The sequence below is a fragment of the Chiloscyllium plagiosum genome, unplaced genomic scaffold, assembly GCF_037043375.1.
Source record: "Chiloscyllium plagiosum isolate Xiang-an unplaced genomic scaffold, Cpla_swu_hap1 HiC_scaffold_2, whole genome shotgun sequence".
NCBI classification, from domain to species: domain Eukaryota; kingdom Metazoa; phylum Chordata; class Chondrichthyes; order Orectolobiformes; family Hemiscylliidae; genus Chiloscyllium; species Chiloscyllium plagiosum.
The window spans coordinates 119472323-119488972 of record NW_028270140.1 but is presented as its reverse complement, the minus strand read 5'-3'; the positions used below and the strand labels follow the sequence as shown (position 1 = coordinate 119488972).

Below are 16650 nucleotides of genomic sequence, written 5' to 3'. Positions count from 1 at the left end.
AGTGGCATGGGTCACTTTCGCTGGCAGAAGGAGTGAGGAAATGCCAGTGAGTCCATTTGTGACCTACACCAGTGTACTGGGAGTCTTTTACAGGGCTGCCGCCCCCTTTCTAGCTGTCTGCAATGTTAACTGGGGTCCTTGCTCATGGAATTGACAACTGCCCCTTCCTCCCATCTGGCATTTACTACCCTCCTTCTGCCAGTGAAGATGCTCAGTGCAATTGGGATTTCAGCAGCAGCAGATTGTGGCTTACAAATGGTAGTTCAGCACAGAGGGCCTGCTGGAGTTTTTGACTAGGACTAGGGGAGAAGACTGATATTCTGGTTACGGATCACAGTCTGCTGTGAGGCCCCTGTTGCTTCAGTTGCCATTTCAAGGTGGAAGGGTTGCTGCAGATCTCTGTCATATCAAGGATGTTTCTAGATGGATGGGGAGAACAAACATGAGAAAAATCTGTATATTAAATTGCACATAGAGTTTTGTATATCAATCATATTTACCTGCACAAAATATTATTTGAATCTGTTAACGACGTGCTTTGTGAAAAACCAAGATTTTTTTCTTTACCAAAAATATTTTGTTTGACAGAGAACGAATGAGTCGTCTTTTATTGCCATTTGCTGACCACCAAATTGAGATCCCTGCACTACAGGCTGGAAATATTGCTTTAACTGTGGGACTTAAACAGGTGAGAGCATTGGACTACATGCTCATGTTTTCTTGAAACATTTTACTTTACAGGATTTATGTCTATGGTTTCTTAGCAAGCATAAGTATTGATCTACCTGTCATTGATTGGTGTAAATCATCCTCCATATCACACACAACCCTGACTTGGAACAATATCATCATTACTTCACTGATGCTGCAAAATAAACCCAGAGCTTCCTCCATAACAGCATTGTCAGTGCTCCTACACCATACAAACTGCAGGGTTTGAAGAAGGCAATTCAACACCTCTTTCTTGAGGGCAATTATAAAAGGGTCCTGTGATTTTTTTTTTTTATCTAATCTATTAATTGAATCAGCGAAAAGATGACACAGACCACAGCACCTTGCTAATGAGTTTCTGAGGTCTGGCTGAACAATAATATTCGATTGTTAAAACAATATGTTGTTAGGCTTTTTTTTTTGGTACACGTCTTCTTCTGGTGTTACTCATTATGAGCTTCACCCCAAAGGATTTAATTTTTGACTTGGAGTCTATCTTGTGTTTGGTCGATGGGTCACAAAAGTTTCAGAAGAGAAGTGAATACTGAGTTGCTTTTTTTTTGTCTGCAGAAATATTGAAGTGGGGAGGGGAAAGCTACATATACAGGATGTCTTTCCCAATCTCTGGCTTTAACTGGTTCCAGAACTTTAATGAAACAGCATTAATCAATTTTTAGGTTTTACCATTGATTTTTATTGAGTGAGACATTCAGAAGCACCAAGCAGTTGTGTACATATTTTCCCAATATCCATAACTTGCCCAGTAACTTGCGATTGAAACAGCATTAATCGATTTTTAGGTTTTACCATTAATTTTTAAAGTGAACAATCAAAAGCATCAGGCAGTTTTGTGGATATTTTCCCAGATATCCCTAACTTGCCCAGTAACATACGATGGAAGGTGACATTCCTATTGAGGAATGACACTCCTATTGAGTTCCACAGGGCCATTAAACTCCTGACTTCATTATAGCCTTGGTCCAGTCGTGGATTAAAAAAAGCTGAATTCCAAGTGAGGTGTGAGTGATTGCTATTGATATTGAGGAGTTGTTGCAAAACTGGACTCAATGTGAGATCTTGTGAGAGCAAGTGGAATTTGCACAGGTGAACATTTGATATAGTTTTCTTTACTCTCAGGCTGCAACTGGTGACACAATAGTTTCATCAAAGTCATCAGCAGCAGCTGCAGCTCATCGAGCAGGGAAGGAATCTGGGAAAAAAGTCAAAGAGCAGGAAGATCCAGTGTTAGCTGCAGTTGAGATTCCAGAGCCAGTGTTCTTTTGCACAATTGAACCACCATCTATGGCGAAACAATCAGGTACATTGAAATGTGTTTATAATAATTCATGAAATTTAATTTCCTGTAATATTTGCTGCAAATCTGATCTTTAGGCAGTTATTGATATATTTCTTGTTTTCAGTTTGAAATTGATGCACCAAAAAAAAAAACTGTTTTTATACACAGATCTAGACCATGCTCTTGTCTGTCTTCAACGGGAAGATCCCAGTTTGAAAGTAAAGATTGACCCGGATTCTGGGCAGGTGATGTATAAACTTGTCCTCAATAGTCATATATGTTTACAGGTACTCAATTAGATGTCAGAGTGCAATTCCAAGTACAATATAAGTCTAGTACATTGCTGAAGTTGTGTACTACCTTATTCTGAACCCAGTTTACAACCTTGTTTAAACTGGCAATGTGGAAGTACAAAAAAATGTCCTGATAGGCAGAACTTCTCTATCTAGCTGAGAGCCATTTCCTTTTGAGAAACTTGCAATCAATCCACAATATAGTAAGTTGGCGCATGTGTGCATTCTTTATCACCATGTCTCTGTTTTTGTGGGAATGGTTATGGATAGATTAGTGCACAAAACCATTCACAGTATAATGTAAAATTAAGAATATTGTCTAGACAGATGAATGCACAGAAGAATAGTGAAGAATCTTACGCTTCTTGATACAAGTACAGAAAATAATTAATTGTCGGAGCATAGAAATACAAATAAGTCAGTTCGCCCTTCAACTCTGTTACTGTTCAATTAGATTAACTCCATTTGCCTTTGGAAACATCAGTTGACTATTATCTACTGTTTTGATAGACTATCTTATGTGGAATGGGGGAACTGCACATTGAGATAATCCACGATCGAATTAAGAGAGAGTATGGAATTGAGGCATATCTCGGGCCTCTCCAGATAGCCTATAGAGAAACTATAACGCAGTCTGCTAGTTCAAGTGGTAAGCTCTCAATGCACTATATGTTCTGTCTAAATAATATTGTTAAAGAAATCACCTAAATGAGAAGTTTTGTACTGAACTGCTAAATTGAGTAAAGATAGGCCATTTGGCCATGTATCTGTACAGAAATAGAAAGGTATATTATAATTTGTCAGAAAGGTAGAAATACACTGCACAGTGATTTCCTGTCAGGGGCATCTTTATCACAGTAACTGCAAAGCTCATCTGCTTGTTACTAGCATGCAGTATTGCTCCTGGCAGAGAGGAATCTAAGGAGTTTGATTAAATGTGCTACAATCAATTCCATTTTACAGCCAGCTGCCCACAAAATATCAATTGACCTGGCTATGGAATATCATCCCAATTCCGAACTTCATCTTCATCTTTGGTTTGGAGACCAAAAGTTGAACAATCGCAACAACAATTTCAAAAGGTCATGTGAAATCACAACATATTTCAATCAAAAATAATATAGAAGAATAGCTGTATTGTGGTTCAAGCTGCACTGCAGCGATTTGAGCATGGTCAAGAGTGTGGTGCTGGAAAAGCACAGCAGGTCAGGTAGCATCCAAGGAGCAGGAAAATCGACGTTTCGGGCATAAGCCCTTCATCAGGAAGGAGGCTTTCTGGTGAAGGGCTTATGTGCAAAACGTCGATTCCCCTGCTCCTCGGATGCTGCCAGACCTGCTGTGCTTTTCCAGCACCACACTCACAACTCTGGTCTCCAGCATATGCGGTCCTCATTTTCTCCTAGAGATTTAAGCATGTAATTCAAACTGACTCTTCAGTGCAATATAAAAGTAAAAAACCAAAAGCTGATGATAGAAATCTGAAATAAAAACAAAGTGCTGGAGGAACTTGGCAGGTTCAGCAGCATGAGTGGAGAAAGAAACTGAATTAAGATTTCACTTCCAATATTTGATTAATACATCACATCTGAGAACAATATGAAGACAAAATACAAGTCGTTTCTTTCTTTAGATACACTAGACAGAACAGTAGGGGAGAAACGTAACCTGGTAACAGCTGAAATTTCAGTCCATCCATGGCTTGGAGAAGAAGCACTGTTAGTGCCCCTAATTGACATTTCCAATCAGATAATGGAGCAACTTTCTAAAGAAGCACTGCATGCTGTAGAAAATGGAATTAAAACTTCATGTCTGCAAGGTACCAAATACTGTATGTAATATTTGCCATTGACGGTGTATTCATTTTTTTTAAGTTTTTTTAATTTCTTACGTGGATTATAAACACATTCACCAAGTGTGAAGCCTGACACAAATACAAGCAAGTGCATTTCCCTTTTTATTGTTGTAGGTCCTCTGCTGAGATTCCCTGTTCAGGATGTGGTGGTTGTACTGCAGTCTCTAAGTGTACATCCTGGAACATCTTTGGCAATGATTTCTGCATGTGTGTCTCGGGCTGTGCAAAAGGTAAGGCCTTTGGAAATATTGCTGTAACACCCTGTTGTTTTTCCAGACAGTGTCAGATAGTTGCATATGTCTACAGTTAATGATCTAATTGAGCTGTTCAGAGAACACCATAATCCGAAAGGGGGAGATATAATTACCACTTGAAAACTGAAATTAAATTGCTACTTTGGAAGTGTTCCAGCATTTGTTATCTCAACTTATTTGTACTAGTTAAAAATCACACAACACCAGGTTATAGTCCAACAGGTTTAATTGGAAGTACACTAGCTTTCGGAGCGACGTTCCTTCATCAGGTGATTGTGGAGGGCTCGATCGTAACACAGAATTTATAGCAAAAATTTGCAGTGTGATGTAACTGAAATTATACATTGAAAAATTGATTGTCTGTTAAGCCTTTCATCTGTTAGAATACAGTGATAGTTTCACTTCTTTCATGTGTAAATCACAAAACCCTTTTTTTAAAGTTGCATTCTCGGGTTAGCTGTTAACAATGGTGATAGCTAATAGTACATTGGGGAAACTGAGCAAAGGCTACGACAACGGATGAATGGGCACCGCACAACAATCAACAGACAGGAGGGTTCCCTCCCAGTTGGGGAACACTGAAGTGGTCCAGGACATTCAGCCTCGGAACTTCGGGTGACCATCCTCCAAGGTGGACTTCGTGACAGGCAGCAGAGGAAAGTGGCCGAGCAGAGGCTGATAGCTAAGTTCGGTACCCATGGGGAGGGCCTCAACCGGGACCTTGGGTTCATGTCACATTACAGGTGATCACCATTGCACTACACATACACACGCAGATATTCCTACAAGGACACAGGTACACACAGACGCGCACACAGACACCCACACACACCCTTATAGACATACACACTCCCACACATGCACCCCTTCACAGACTTAAGACACTCTGCACTCACTACACACACACACACACAAACACACACACTTTCTCACACTCACAACCCCCACCCCAGACAGGCACACACACACAGACAGACAAAGACCCACATGCACACATATATTTTATGTGGTGAATTTGTACTTGCAGTTACATTGCACTTTGCTCAAAAACTGCATACATTCATGTAGAACTCTCAGCTCAAAAAGTGCATGAATTTATGTAAGACTCTGTTATCTCACTTTTTAGATTAGAATCAATCTAAACATCAGGTCATAGACAGAGAACACAGGGGACTAACACCTTCAACATATTGTCTAGCTATCACCATTGTTAACAGCTAACCGGAGAATGCAACTTTTTAAAAAAAATGGGTTTTGTGATTTACACATGAAAGAAGTGAAACTATCACTATTCTAACAGATGAAAGGCTTAACAGACAATCAATTTTTCAATGTATAATTTCAGTTACATCACACTGCAAATTTTTGCTATAAATTCTGTGATCGAGCCCTCCACAATCACCTGATGAAGGAGCGTCGCTCCGAAAGCTATTGTACTTCCAATTAAACCTGTTGGACTATAACCAGGTGTTGTGTGATTTTTAACTTTATACACCGCAGTCCAACACCAGCATCTCCAAATCATATTTGTATTAGTGGTAGTCAAGGTGCACGGTTATAGCATTGAACCACTGATGGTGCGATGGCCTATTAACACTTGCTGAATTTGCACTGAATTGTTGATGTTTTAATGGAAATCTACTGAGTAATAATCTGAAGTGAATCTGGGAAAGAATGACAAACAGCATTGCAGTAAACAGACAAAGTTTTCAGTGCTTTTGATGTGTTGATAGGCATATCAAAGTACATTAAAGAGGGAAATAAATGGGTAAATTGAGCAGGAGAGGCAAATTGAACATTGGAAGTTTGCGATGAAGAATAGAAGGCACAGTCAAAAGACTTTTGCGATTTTTGGGAACATGAAAGTGAGTTATGGGAAGATGGTGGGACGTTTTTCACTGGAGCGAAGGAGGTTGAGGGGTGACTTTATAGAAGTTTCTAAAATCATGAGAGGTATGGATAAGGTGAATGGCAGGTGTCTTTCCTATAGGGTGGGGAGTTTCAAGACTGGGAGATATATTTTTCTGGTGAAAGGAGAAAGATTTTAAAAAAGACATGAGGGACAATTTTTTAGCTTACAAGAGTGGACCAGGTGAAGTTCCAGAAGAAGTGGTAGATGTGGGGACAGTTACAATGTTAAAAAGACATTCGTTAAGTACATGAATAAGAAATGTTTGGGGGGCTATGAGCCAAGTGCAGGCAGGAAGGATTAGTTTAGTTTGGGATGATGGTCAGCAGTGACACATTGGACTAAACGGTCTGTTTCTGTGCTGTATAACTTTATGATTGTGGTCCTGTTCCTGCTGTTGTCCTTTCTGGGTGGTTGCAGCCTTAAGGAAGAGAGGTGCTATTCAATCTTGGTGTGTTGTTACCGTTCATCCTGTAGGCTGTACAACGTACAACCACTTTTGGTGGAGGAGGTGTCTATTTAGTTGAGTGGCAGAACAGTTAAACATGGAAACTGTTCTGTTCAGATTGAAGTCAAACTTCTTGTTTTGTTACAGTTACTCCTTTAAATAAGCGCTGAGTCATTTGTTACATTCCTGATTTCTTGCCTTTTATATGGGAGACAGGTTTTGAGGGTCACAAGATAAAGCATTCACTGCAGAGTGCCCAGTTTGTTCCCGATTCCTATCCCCACAGTCACTGCCACACCTACTTGTCACCTCCATGGTGATGAGAAACTCAGGTAGTGATTGCGCCGTTGAAAGTAGGGGGAGATAGATTGCCTGTCCTTTCTTAGTGTTCATTATTACTCAGTTCTGAATTGCCTTTGACGTATCAGCCTAAGTGTGAAAGTTATCCAAGCCCTTGTGCTAGGTAGATACTGATGGCTTTTTTTTAATAAAAGAGTAGATGCTAAAACAGGCAATAGAAATGCATTTAATGAATCATAATGGAGTAAAAGTCTTTTCTGAAACAATAGATAGCACAATAGTTTATTCATTCAATATTTTAGGATGGGTCTTAACTGAAGAATTTCCACATATTGGCTAGAAACTAGCCTGATATCTATATTGGAGTGGTCTGACTAAGCGATAGCCCATCCCTGGTGACAGGGTTACAATGCTACAGCTTGAAGATTTTCACTAGCCACAATCTTTCCTGTATCTACTGTATTCCATACTGCTGAAAGAGCATAGTCACTAGTGTTCAGACAACTGAAAAGCAGGGGTTGGAATCCTCGTGAGAAGTGTGATCAGCAATGCAACATGCCACAAAGTGTGTGAATGCATTGTATTGAATTTTCTACTGGTCTGTACTGTGCATCCATTATTTTCACCAGGAGCTCTGCTAATAAGATGACAACAGAAAATTCAATGAAAACAAACACTTCCATTTGAGTTCAACTAAAACCCGACAACTGAACCCATATTGGGAAGTAGTATGGTAACTTGCTTGCTGAGGAAGAATATTCCCAAGCTACTGTTTGTGTTACTGTTTACAGTATCTTTAAGAAATCATTCACATCAACTGTGACAAAAGCACTTAATTATACATATTGGCAATAGTCATGGTTAAAGCCTATTGGAGAATGTTGCATCATTCAAGAAGAACTAATAGAGACGGGTAAGAAGCAGAATTTGTTTCCTCCTTGAGGACAACCTACTGTTAAGTGACTTCCATTGCCAGTGTGAAATCGCTTGCAAAGAGGAAACCAGAATGGAATAACGTGCAAGGGCTACCTTCCTTTTTCTGACCATTTCCTCAATAATAAACCACATCCTGTTGCTTTGAGAGTTAGTATGTTAAGACTCTGATGCACTGTTAAAGGAAATTTTTAAAAGTGCAGTTTTTATGAAGCCTTCAATGTACATAGGAACTTGACACCTGATTTTGCTCCAAAACTGCATTGATCCTTTTTTACTTTTCCGGTCTGCTTACAAAGACTCCATTTTATTTGGCTCAACTATCTCTATCCATTTTTGTTTGGTGTGAATAAGTAATCAAGCCTCTGCTTCCTTTGTGGAAATAGACCAATTGTTTAATTCAGAAGCTCACTTTCAAACTACCAAAGTAAGTAATCAATCAAAAAACCAATGAAGACGTAGTGAGATGAATTCACTGATCCCATAGTGTCAGCAGAGGATCCTGTTCAAGGGCAAAGTTTTATGCACATTGGGCTATGATTTCATTCTTAAAAAGCTGATATATGCAACAGCGCCTGTGAAATGTTTAGATTGTTCTAAAAACCCAGGTTTTAGAGAAGACTACTTGCTGTCCTGACCCTGTCTGGCCTGTATGTGTGAGGCTTAGTTTCGCTCCAGCACCTCTCCTCAGAAGTTGTCCATCGAACCATTCATTATATTAAATCAAACATGATGCCCATACCCCAGATGATTCAGGAGATGACTGATGATGAACAATAAATGCTAGTCATAATTGTGTTGTGTGTGTGTATGAGATTAGTGAAGTTACCCTTTATCGTGGATACATATCTGACATATACAGGTATGAAGAAAAAATTATAAAACAAACACAAAAATGTACTGGTGACAGTTGGAACCTTGAAGAACTTTTCCAGATATACTGAAATCCATGAATTTGTTTTCAAAATCTCAGGGATATAGATTACTATTGTTATTGATAAAACAGTAAAATTTAGCAAATGTATTGAATGATATCAGCGCCAAGGTATTTCCTGAGTAATGCCAGCATTAATTTTACTTTATTTTAAGTGCTCTTACAAGGCCTAAGTATTTCTGATTTCCTGAATGAACAAGTTTGACCATTAGCAAAACATTTCCCAATCACTAATTTTAAAGATAACTTTAAAGTAGTCAACAGAAAACAGAAACACTATATGTATTTATATATAGTAATTGAAAATCTGAATACAGATGTGTAATTTCACTCCTCATTCATTCTGTTGGTGATAATTAGAAAACAAAACTCTAAGGATTCAGAATTTGGGTGAAAGAAATGGAGGTGAATGGGGCTCGCTTTTACTTGTACATAAAATGGTACGGCAGCTTTGGGCAAGGACCAATGATAGTTCAACTCAAATATCTAAACATTATTTATTTATTATCACTGGTCTATTGTTAGCTTTGCAAAAGCAACACTTTACTATCTGCTTCATCAAGGCCATGTATTGAATAGTGTGAAGTTCCTGTGTTTTAGCTTAGCAAACTGAGCTCACCACTCAAAGTTGTAAGTCTCATTCATGTTGTTCTAAGTGCATTTTTAATAATGACGTTGAAAATTAACTATAACACATTTGGAATCTCATTCCATCAGGTTTTAATTATAGCTAGAGTTTAAAAAGTAACATTTAAAATATTAAGTTATTTTACATCTTTTTCTCTCTCAATCCAATTTTTCTTTCCCATGTTTCTTTTCTATCCTTGTAGACATTGAATTTACAGCCTCAAATTTATCCTTCCTCCTAGATCCTGTGCTGTTAATTAATTCCTTAGCCCTTCAGTTTGATTGTTTAAGGAGATGCACAGTTGCTTGCCATGTTTCAGTTTTGCACCATCTTTATCAACTCAAACCTGCTGCTTTATGCTGCACAACAGAGTTTGAAATCGAAACAGGCAAATCTAACTAATAGCATGGGCTTCTAACATTATTTGCTAAGGAAATTTATAGTCCTACAAAATAAATTTGAATCTAACTATAAATTATAAAAACAATGAATACCTCCAAATTCTATTTTATATTTTTTAATTACTATTTTATTTCCAGCTCTAACTCAAATCATCCCCACTAAAACTGCTCATTTGTCTGACTTCACTACTATGGATTTTGGTCCTTCTAAAATTTAAAATTATAATCCTTGCATTTACATCATGAACACCCATTGCCCTAACTAAGCATTTCCTGTAGTTTTGCATATAGCTTTCCAACTCTGTTCTTTTGTCTCCAGTTTCTTTTGTTGCTATCCCTCACTGTTACCATCATTAACAACTACACCTTTGTACAGATCGCAGGATTTTAACTCCATCTCATTGAAGTTTGCAAAATTCTCTCAGTGCTCCGCATAGTGCAGTAAGGTTTTCCCTTATTAGAAAGTCTAGAACTGGGATTGACTGTCTTGGAATAAGATGCAAGTTATTTATGGCTTAAATGAGGAGTAATTTCTTCATTCAAAATGGTGAATCTTTGAAACTCTACTCCAGAGGGCTGTGCAGACCTGGTCACTGAGTATACTGGGCGTTGCAATTGATAGGGGCGGTCCAATGGCTCAGTAGCCTTATAGCGCCAAGGACCTGGGTTCGATTCCAGTCCCTGGCGACTTTGTGGAGTTTGCATGTTCTCCCTGTGTCTGCATGGGTTTCTTCCAGGTGCTCCGGTTTCCTCCCACCGTCTGAAGATGTGCAGGTTAGGTGGCTTGGCTATGCTAAATTGCCCATAGCATCCAGGGACGTGTAGGCTAGGAGCATTAGCCATGGGAAATGCAGGGTTACAGGGGTAAGATAGGGGTGTGGGTCTGGGTTGGATGCTGTTCCGAGGATCGATATGGACTTGATGGGCCGAGCTGCTTCCACACTAATGGGATTTCAAATAAAAAGAAAGATAGATTTCAGCATGTTAAAGATATCAGGGGATATGGCGATAGACATAATGACATTAAAGTAGAAGATCATCCATGAAAATGCTGAATGGTGGAGCAGGTTTGGTTGTGCAAGTAAATGGTCTGTTTTGTTTTAGCCTTCCGGCAGAGCCTCATCTCCTTCCTTAACTTTAAGACACACCTTAAAACACTTTTTTTGGTTGACCTTTTGTTTGATCCTTCTAATTGTTCTTAGACTCATCGTTCCTGTTCACTTGGATCTTGGTGAAGGGCCTTGAAATATCTTTTCTTTTTCCAAATGTGATAGATAAATGCATATTATTGTTGATGACGACGTGGATTACATAGATTGATTTGGAAATAAACTTCAGAGCCTTGAAATCCAAAGAAAATTAGTATTCCATCAACATTATCTCTGTCAGATTATTTGAGGATTCAGTCTTTACTTTGGTTACATTAAGAAAAAGTCAGTATAATCAAACTCAAGATATTTTAAAATTCAAAACACTGTATTTGTTACTGATCAAAATGACATTATTCACCGTTGTATTTAGGCATTAAAACAGGCTCTAAGTCAGGTGCTGGAACCTGTGATGAGCCTGGAAATCACAGTAGATGAGAGGTACCTCAGTGTGGTGTTGGCAGATCTGGCTCAGCGAAGAGGAAGCATTCGAGAAATTCAAAACCGTCAGGACAGCCGAGTTGTTTTGGCTTCTGTTCCACTTGCAGAAACAATGGTAAGTTATCAACACCAAACAGCAGTTCACCTGTGTAAAGTCAATAGTTGTAATAAATAGAATGATCCTAAACATTATGATTTCTAAGACCATAGCCAACCATAAGACCTTAAAACAGAAGTAGGCCATCGAGGTTCCTCTCCCATTCGATGAGATCATGGCTGATCTGATAGTCTTCAACTCTACTTTCCTACCTTTTCCCCAAAACCCCAATTCCCATATTGATTAAAAATCAGTTTTTCTCTGCGCTGAATATATTCAGTGATCCAGTCTCAGCAGCCCTCTGTTGAGAGAAAAAAAATCTTCATCTCGGTGTTAAATGCATGACTCCTTATTCTGAGATTGTCCCCTTGGTCCTATACTCTCCCACAAGTGAAAACAATCTTTGTGAATTTACCCTGTCAAGTCTTTTAAGAATCCTATTTGTGTCAATGGGTTATCCCTTAATTTCTGAAATTCTAAGGATTACAGGCCCAACTACTTAACCTCTCCTCATAAGACAGTGCCTCCATATCAGTGTACCTTCTGTGCCAGTAGATCTTTCCTCAAATAGGGGCCCAAGATTGTTCATAGTATTCCAGCTGTGGTCAGACTAGTGCCTCTTATAGTTTGTTATGGACCAGGCCAGACCCTTCAAAACATTTCAAGATAGCCCAGACACTAATTTTGCTATATGATTTTAAGCAGGTGTACAGTGGATATTCCAGGAGAGAATCAGGTTGTCAAACAACTAAGTTTTAAACAAAACAGAATTTATTGACAAGGTTACAAAATGAAACACAAAGAACAGAAAACAGAATACCAAGTAATTTATCCTATCCAAAAACCCAACAGACTATCCCAACTTAATGATGCTGTTCCAAAATACTTGCAACAATCCCCATAAACACCCCTTGGCACAAAAGGTAAAATGAAACACAAGTTCTTACAGGAATGGAGTCAGAGAGAGTCTCGCACCATTTCTTCACACACCCACTGCTGCATTAAAACCAAACAAAACAAAAACTGAGCTGCTAAAACTAGCCACTCCCCTTTCATTATACAAGTTTTTTTCCCCAAAACTTGAAAGCCTTCTGCCTGCGGCAATATCTGTTTCTGTGAACAAATTGGCCATAAATTCCATCCAACTTCAGATGTTACGGAACCTGCCATTTACAACCTCTGAAAAAAACCCAAGGACAACCTAATTTTGTTAAAGGAACAGGTTTATCACAAGTGTTAGCAAAACTTCCCTACTATTATACTCCATTCCTTTTGAACATCGAACACAGAAAAGTACAGCACAGAACAGGCCCTTCGGCCCACAATGTCGTGCTGAGGATTATTCCTAACCTAAAACAAAATAACTTAACCTACGCATCCCTCAATTCACTGCTTTATTTTGAAATAAAGGCCAACGTTACTTTTGCCTTCCCTAGACACTGAACTTGAATTTTAGCTCTTAGTGATTCACGGGTGAGGACTTCCAAATTCCTATCTGCTGCAATCTTTCTCTATTTTCCTTTCTGAACAGCAAGGGCAAACATGTGAATTTGTAATTGAAACTTTGTTTTCTGATGGATCCCCATGAGGCAAATTTCTTGAGATTTATTTTGAAACAATATTCTGATTTGCTCCTCTATACAGTAGTCTTGAAATGTTAAAAGAAAGATGTTTAACTGGGCATATGTAAATAAGTCAAAGGAGATTTTCCACTGTCAGGGCAAACAATTTTGTAATATCTTGCTGGAACACTGCTGGTTTGTCAGCACTACAATGAACTGGTTACTTCAACCTTCCCATGTTAGTTCATTTGAATCATCTATTCATGGCTGTCTGCACAGCTTTAACCTTTGGTAGACAGCAAACCCAAAAGAGGAGGGGACAACCTCAAATGAAAGATTATATACATTTCAGGGTAAGAGAGGTGAATGTTAACATGATGTGATTCATTTTTTTATCAAACCTTGTGAACTGAATTAGAACATAGAACAGTACAGCACAGAACAGGCCCTTCAGCCCACAATGTTGTGCTGACCATTGATCCTCATGTATGCACCCTCAAATTTCTGTGACCATGTGCATGTCCAGTAGTCTCTTAAATGTCCCCAATGACCTTGCTTCCACACTGCTGCTGGCAACACATTCCATGCTCTCACAACTCTCTGTGTAAAGAACCCGCCTCCGACATCCCCTCTATACTTTCCTCCAACCAGCTTAAAACTATGACCCCTCGTGTTAGCCATTTCTGCCCTGGGAAATAGTCTCTGGCTATCAACTCTATCTATGCCTCTCATTATCTTGTATACCTCAATAGGTCCCCTCTCCTCCTCCTTTTCTCCAATGAAAAAAGTCTGAGCTCAGTCAACCTCTCTTCATAAGATAAGCCCTCCAGTCCAGGTAGCATCCTGATAAGCCTCCTCTGAACCCTCTCCAAAGCATCCACATCTTTCCTATAATAGGGCAACCAGAACATAATTTAATGTTTATAAAGTATACCGTATTAAAAAATTAGAAAAGTTAAGAATGATTTATAGAATACAGCTATTATTTATAATGGCATAATTATTCAATCAAAAATCTAAAACAATGATCATAGAATAATTTTTCACAACTGTTATTTATTGGCAGGGTTACTCAACTGTCCTGCGCAGTTTGACATCAGGCAATGCTGTGTTTACTTTGGAGTTCTCCAAATATGAGGCAATGAATCTACAAGATCAAAACATGCTTTTTAACAAGGTGATGGGTGTGGTGTGAATCCTATAGAACTTGTGAAGGTGACCAAATAACTGAACAGAGTCTGAGATTGAACTCAAAGGATGACGATTTTTTTCCTTGAATTGTCAAAACATTCAACTCTGTGACAAGAATGTTGAAACTTTGGATGTGAATTGAAGTGTTCATGGATGCTCTTCTTGGAAACAAAAGACTCCTCCTTGGAACATCATTTAAAACCGGGCAGTCAGCTCTTAGATTTGAATCTTGTATATTTTGGACTTTGTTCATAAGATGACTTTTTGATGACTTTTCTGGTTTGGTATGAAATCATGAAGCAGATAATGCATCTCTGTCTGAATTCAAGGATCTACAGAGTTTATGACTTAAGTTATTAAGTTTATAGACCAAGAATAAAATAAAATTCAGGTGTAATCACTTATGTCACGTTATTGTGAAACACAAGCAGATTATACTATCTGCAATTTGTACTTCATTTGCATGGGAAGAAAATGATAGAGGGTGCACTAACTTTTAAAATAACAGGGTAAGGCTCATTGGATCTACATTTGAAGGGTATTGTAGGCACCTATCTCTCCTCAGATTTTTTTTTCCTTAGATTTGGGAAATGGGGGAAATAATTGAGCAATTGGGCCTGGAGAGAAAATCAGCCCTTACTTGATACCTCACTAATTGACTTCTGGTGAGAAGGTTCATGGGTATCCTTGGGGGCCCAACTCATTACCATCTCAGCGGATGAAGAAAGGTGGCTAGTTTTTCCAATAGGTAAACCAGGGCACATTTTGGCAGTCCTCCAAATGCCCCAATCTTGGGGCTGTGAGAGGAATGGAAATAGGACAAAGAGAGACTCTGAAACCATCCCTGCCCTTGGCTCCAACATTTCTCATGATACTACCCATGGAAAGATAATATAAGTTACTTACCTTTTCACCACTGGATCCCATGAGGATCAGATGTTAGGACGCAGAAGCTGTCAGCCTCTAATTGGATTGTCAGCTTCTGGTGACCTAGGACATCAAAGTTGAGGTCAGCTATTCATGAGAATCACTACACTCACCTGTTAGCTCTTGAGTGATCGATAGGTGATTGGGCGCATTTTCTTAGTGGTGTGGGTAATATATTAGTTACCACCTAACACCTCCACCTTTAAAATAAGCAAGAAATGGGAACTTCTCCCCCACAGTTCTACAGTTTCCTCCTTTTGTATATTATCAGGTTCTCTTCAGCTGCATCATGAATGACTTAGACTATCGTGATCAGAACTGGTGACTGAAGATTGCGAAATGTTCAGTATTATTAACTTGAATACAATTCACAGTTCCTCTGATAATGCAGCAATCTGTGGCTACAGGCAGAAAAATCTGATCAACACTCCAACTGAAAAGTGACAAATAACTGCAGCTTCCAGGGAATGATCATCTCCAAAAAGGAAGGTCCTAACCAATCAATGACATTACTATCACTGAATCACTATTAAAACCCTAAGGATTATCATTGACCAGAAACCAAATTGGACGAAACCATTTAAATTCTGTGCCTACAAAAGCAGTTTAAAGGCTAGGAATTCTAATTCAAAGCTTAGGCACCACCTCCGTGGCACAAGTCAATAAATGACTATTTATCTGGATGAGTGCAGTCATATTAGATAGTAGTTTTATTAACACATTACAATTGAGATTACATTGATTATTTAGAATCCAAATTATATTTTAACTATTGCTTTTTGCTTGGTTAAACCTGTTAGGGGCAAAGTGAAGGTGTAAAAAATAATTAATTATTTCTCCTGGAGAATTATCTTGCCTTCTGATGTCTGGAAGTCCCCAATTCTTAGTACCCACCAAATTCTGCCAAGTGTACTCATTGTCATGTGTCCAAGTGCAGAAGCTCTTACTGTCATGCTAATGACTTGAGAGTTATTTATTATAACATACTCCAGGAAGAGAGAGTGCGGTATCTAACATGAGTCACCTGATTAGGGGTCAGCCTGAGGTCAGTAAGCATGTATAGTAGTAGTGAGAAACTTGGTTAAAATTAAATCTATGATCTTGAGTGTTTTTTCATCCAGAGATGTAACTTTTTCACACAGGAAGTGGTGGATATTGGGACAATTACAACATTTAAAAGGCATCTGGATGAGTATATGAATAGGAAGGGTTCAGAGGGATATGGGCCAAGTGCTGGCAAATGGGACTAGATTAATTTAGGATAGTTGGTCAATATGGACAAGTTGGACCGAAGTTGTTTCTGTAATGCACATCTCTATAACTC

The 16650-nt window shown here is 38.7% G+C and overlaps 1 protein-coding gene across 7 annotated transcripts in view; it reads left to right on the top strand.

Annotated features, from left to right (window-relative positions):
- Window positions 1-14799, top strand: part of gfm2 (GTP dependent ribosome recycling factor mitochondrial 2) — a 62215-nt gene extending 47416 nt beyond the window's left edge. For all 7 annotated transcript variants that reach the window (XM_043707480.2, XM_043707471.2, XM_088000180.1 and 4 more), the window contains 8 exons: window positions 589-688; window positions 1849-2029; window positions 2177-2253; window positions 2812-2950; window positions 3932-4117; window positions 4268-4383; window positions 11482-11664; window positions 14275-14799. In XM_043707480.2, coding sequence (XP_043563415.1) covers window positions 589-688; window positions 1849-2029; window positions 2177-2253; window positions 2812-2950; window positions 3932-4117; window positions 4268-4383; window positions 11482-11664; window positions 14275-14403 — 1111 coding nt within the window. In that variant the 3' untranslated portion in view covers window positions 14404-14799. The remainder of the gene's footprint in view (window positions 1-588; window positions 689-1848; window positions 2030-2176; window positions 2254-2811; window positions 2951-3931; window positions 4118-4267; window positions 4384-11481; window positions 11665-14274) is intronic.
- The last annotated feature ends 1851 nt before the right edge of the window (window positions 14800-16650 follow it).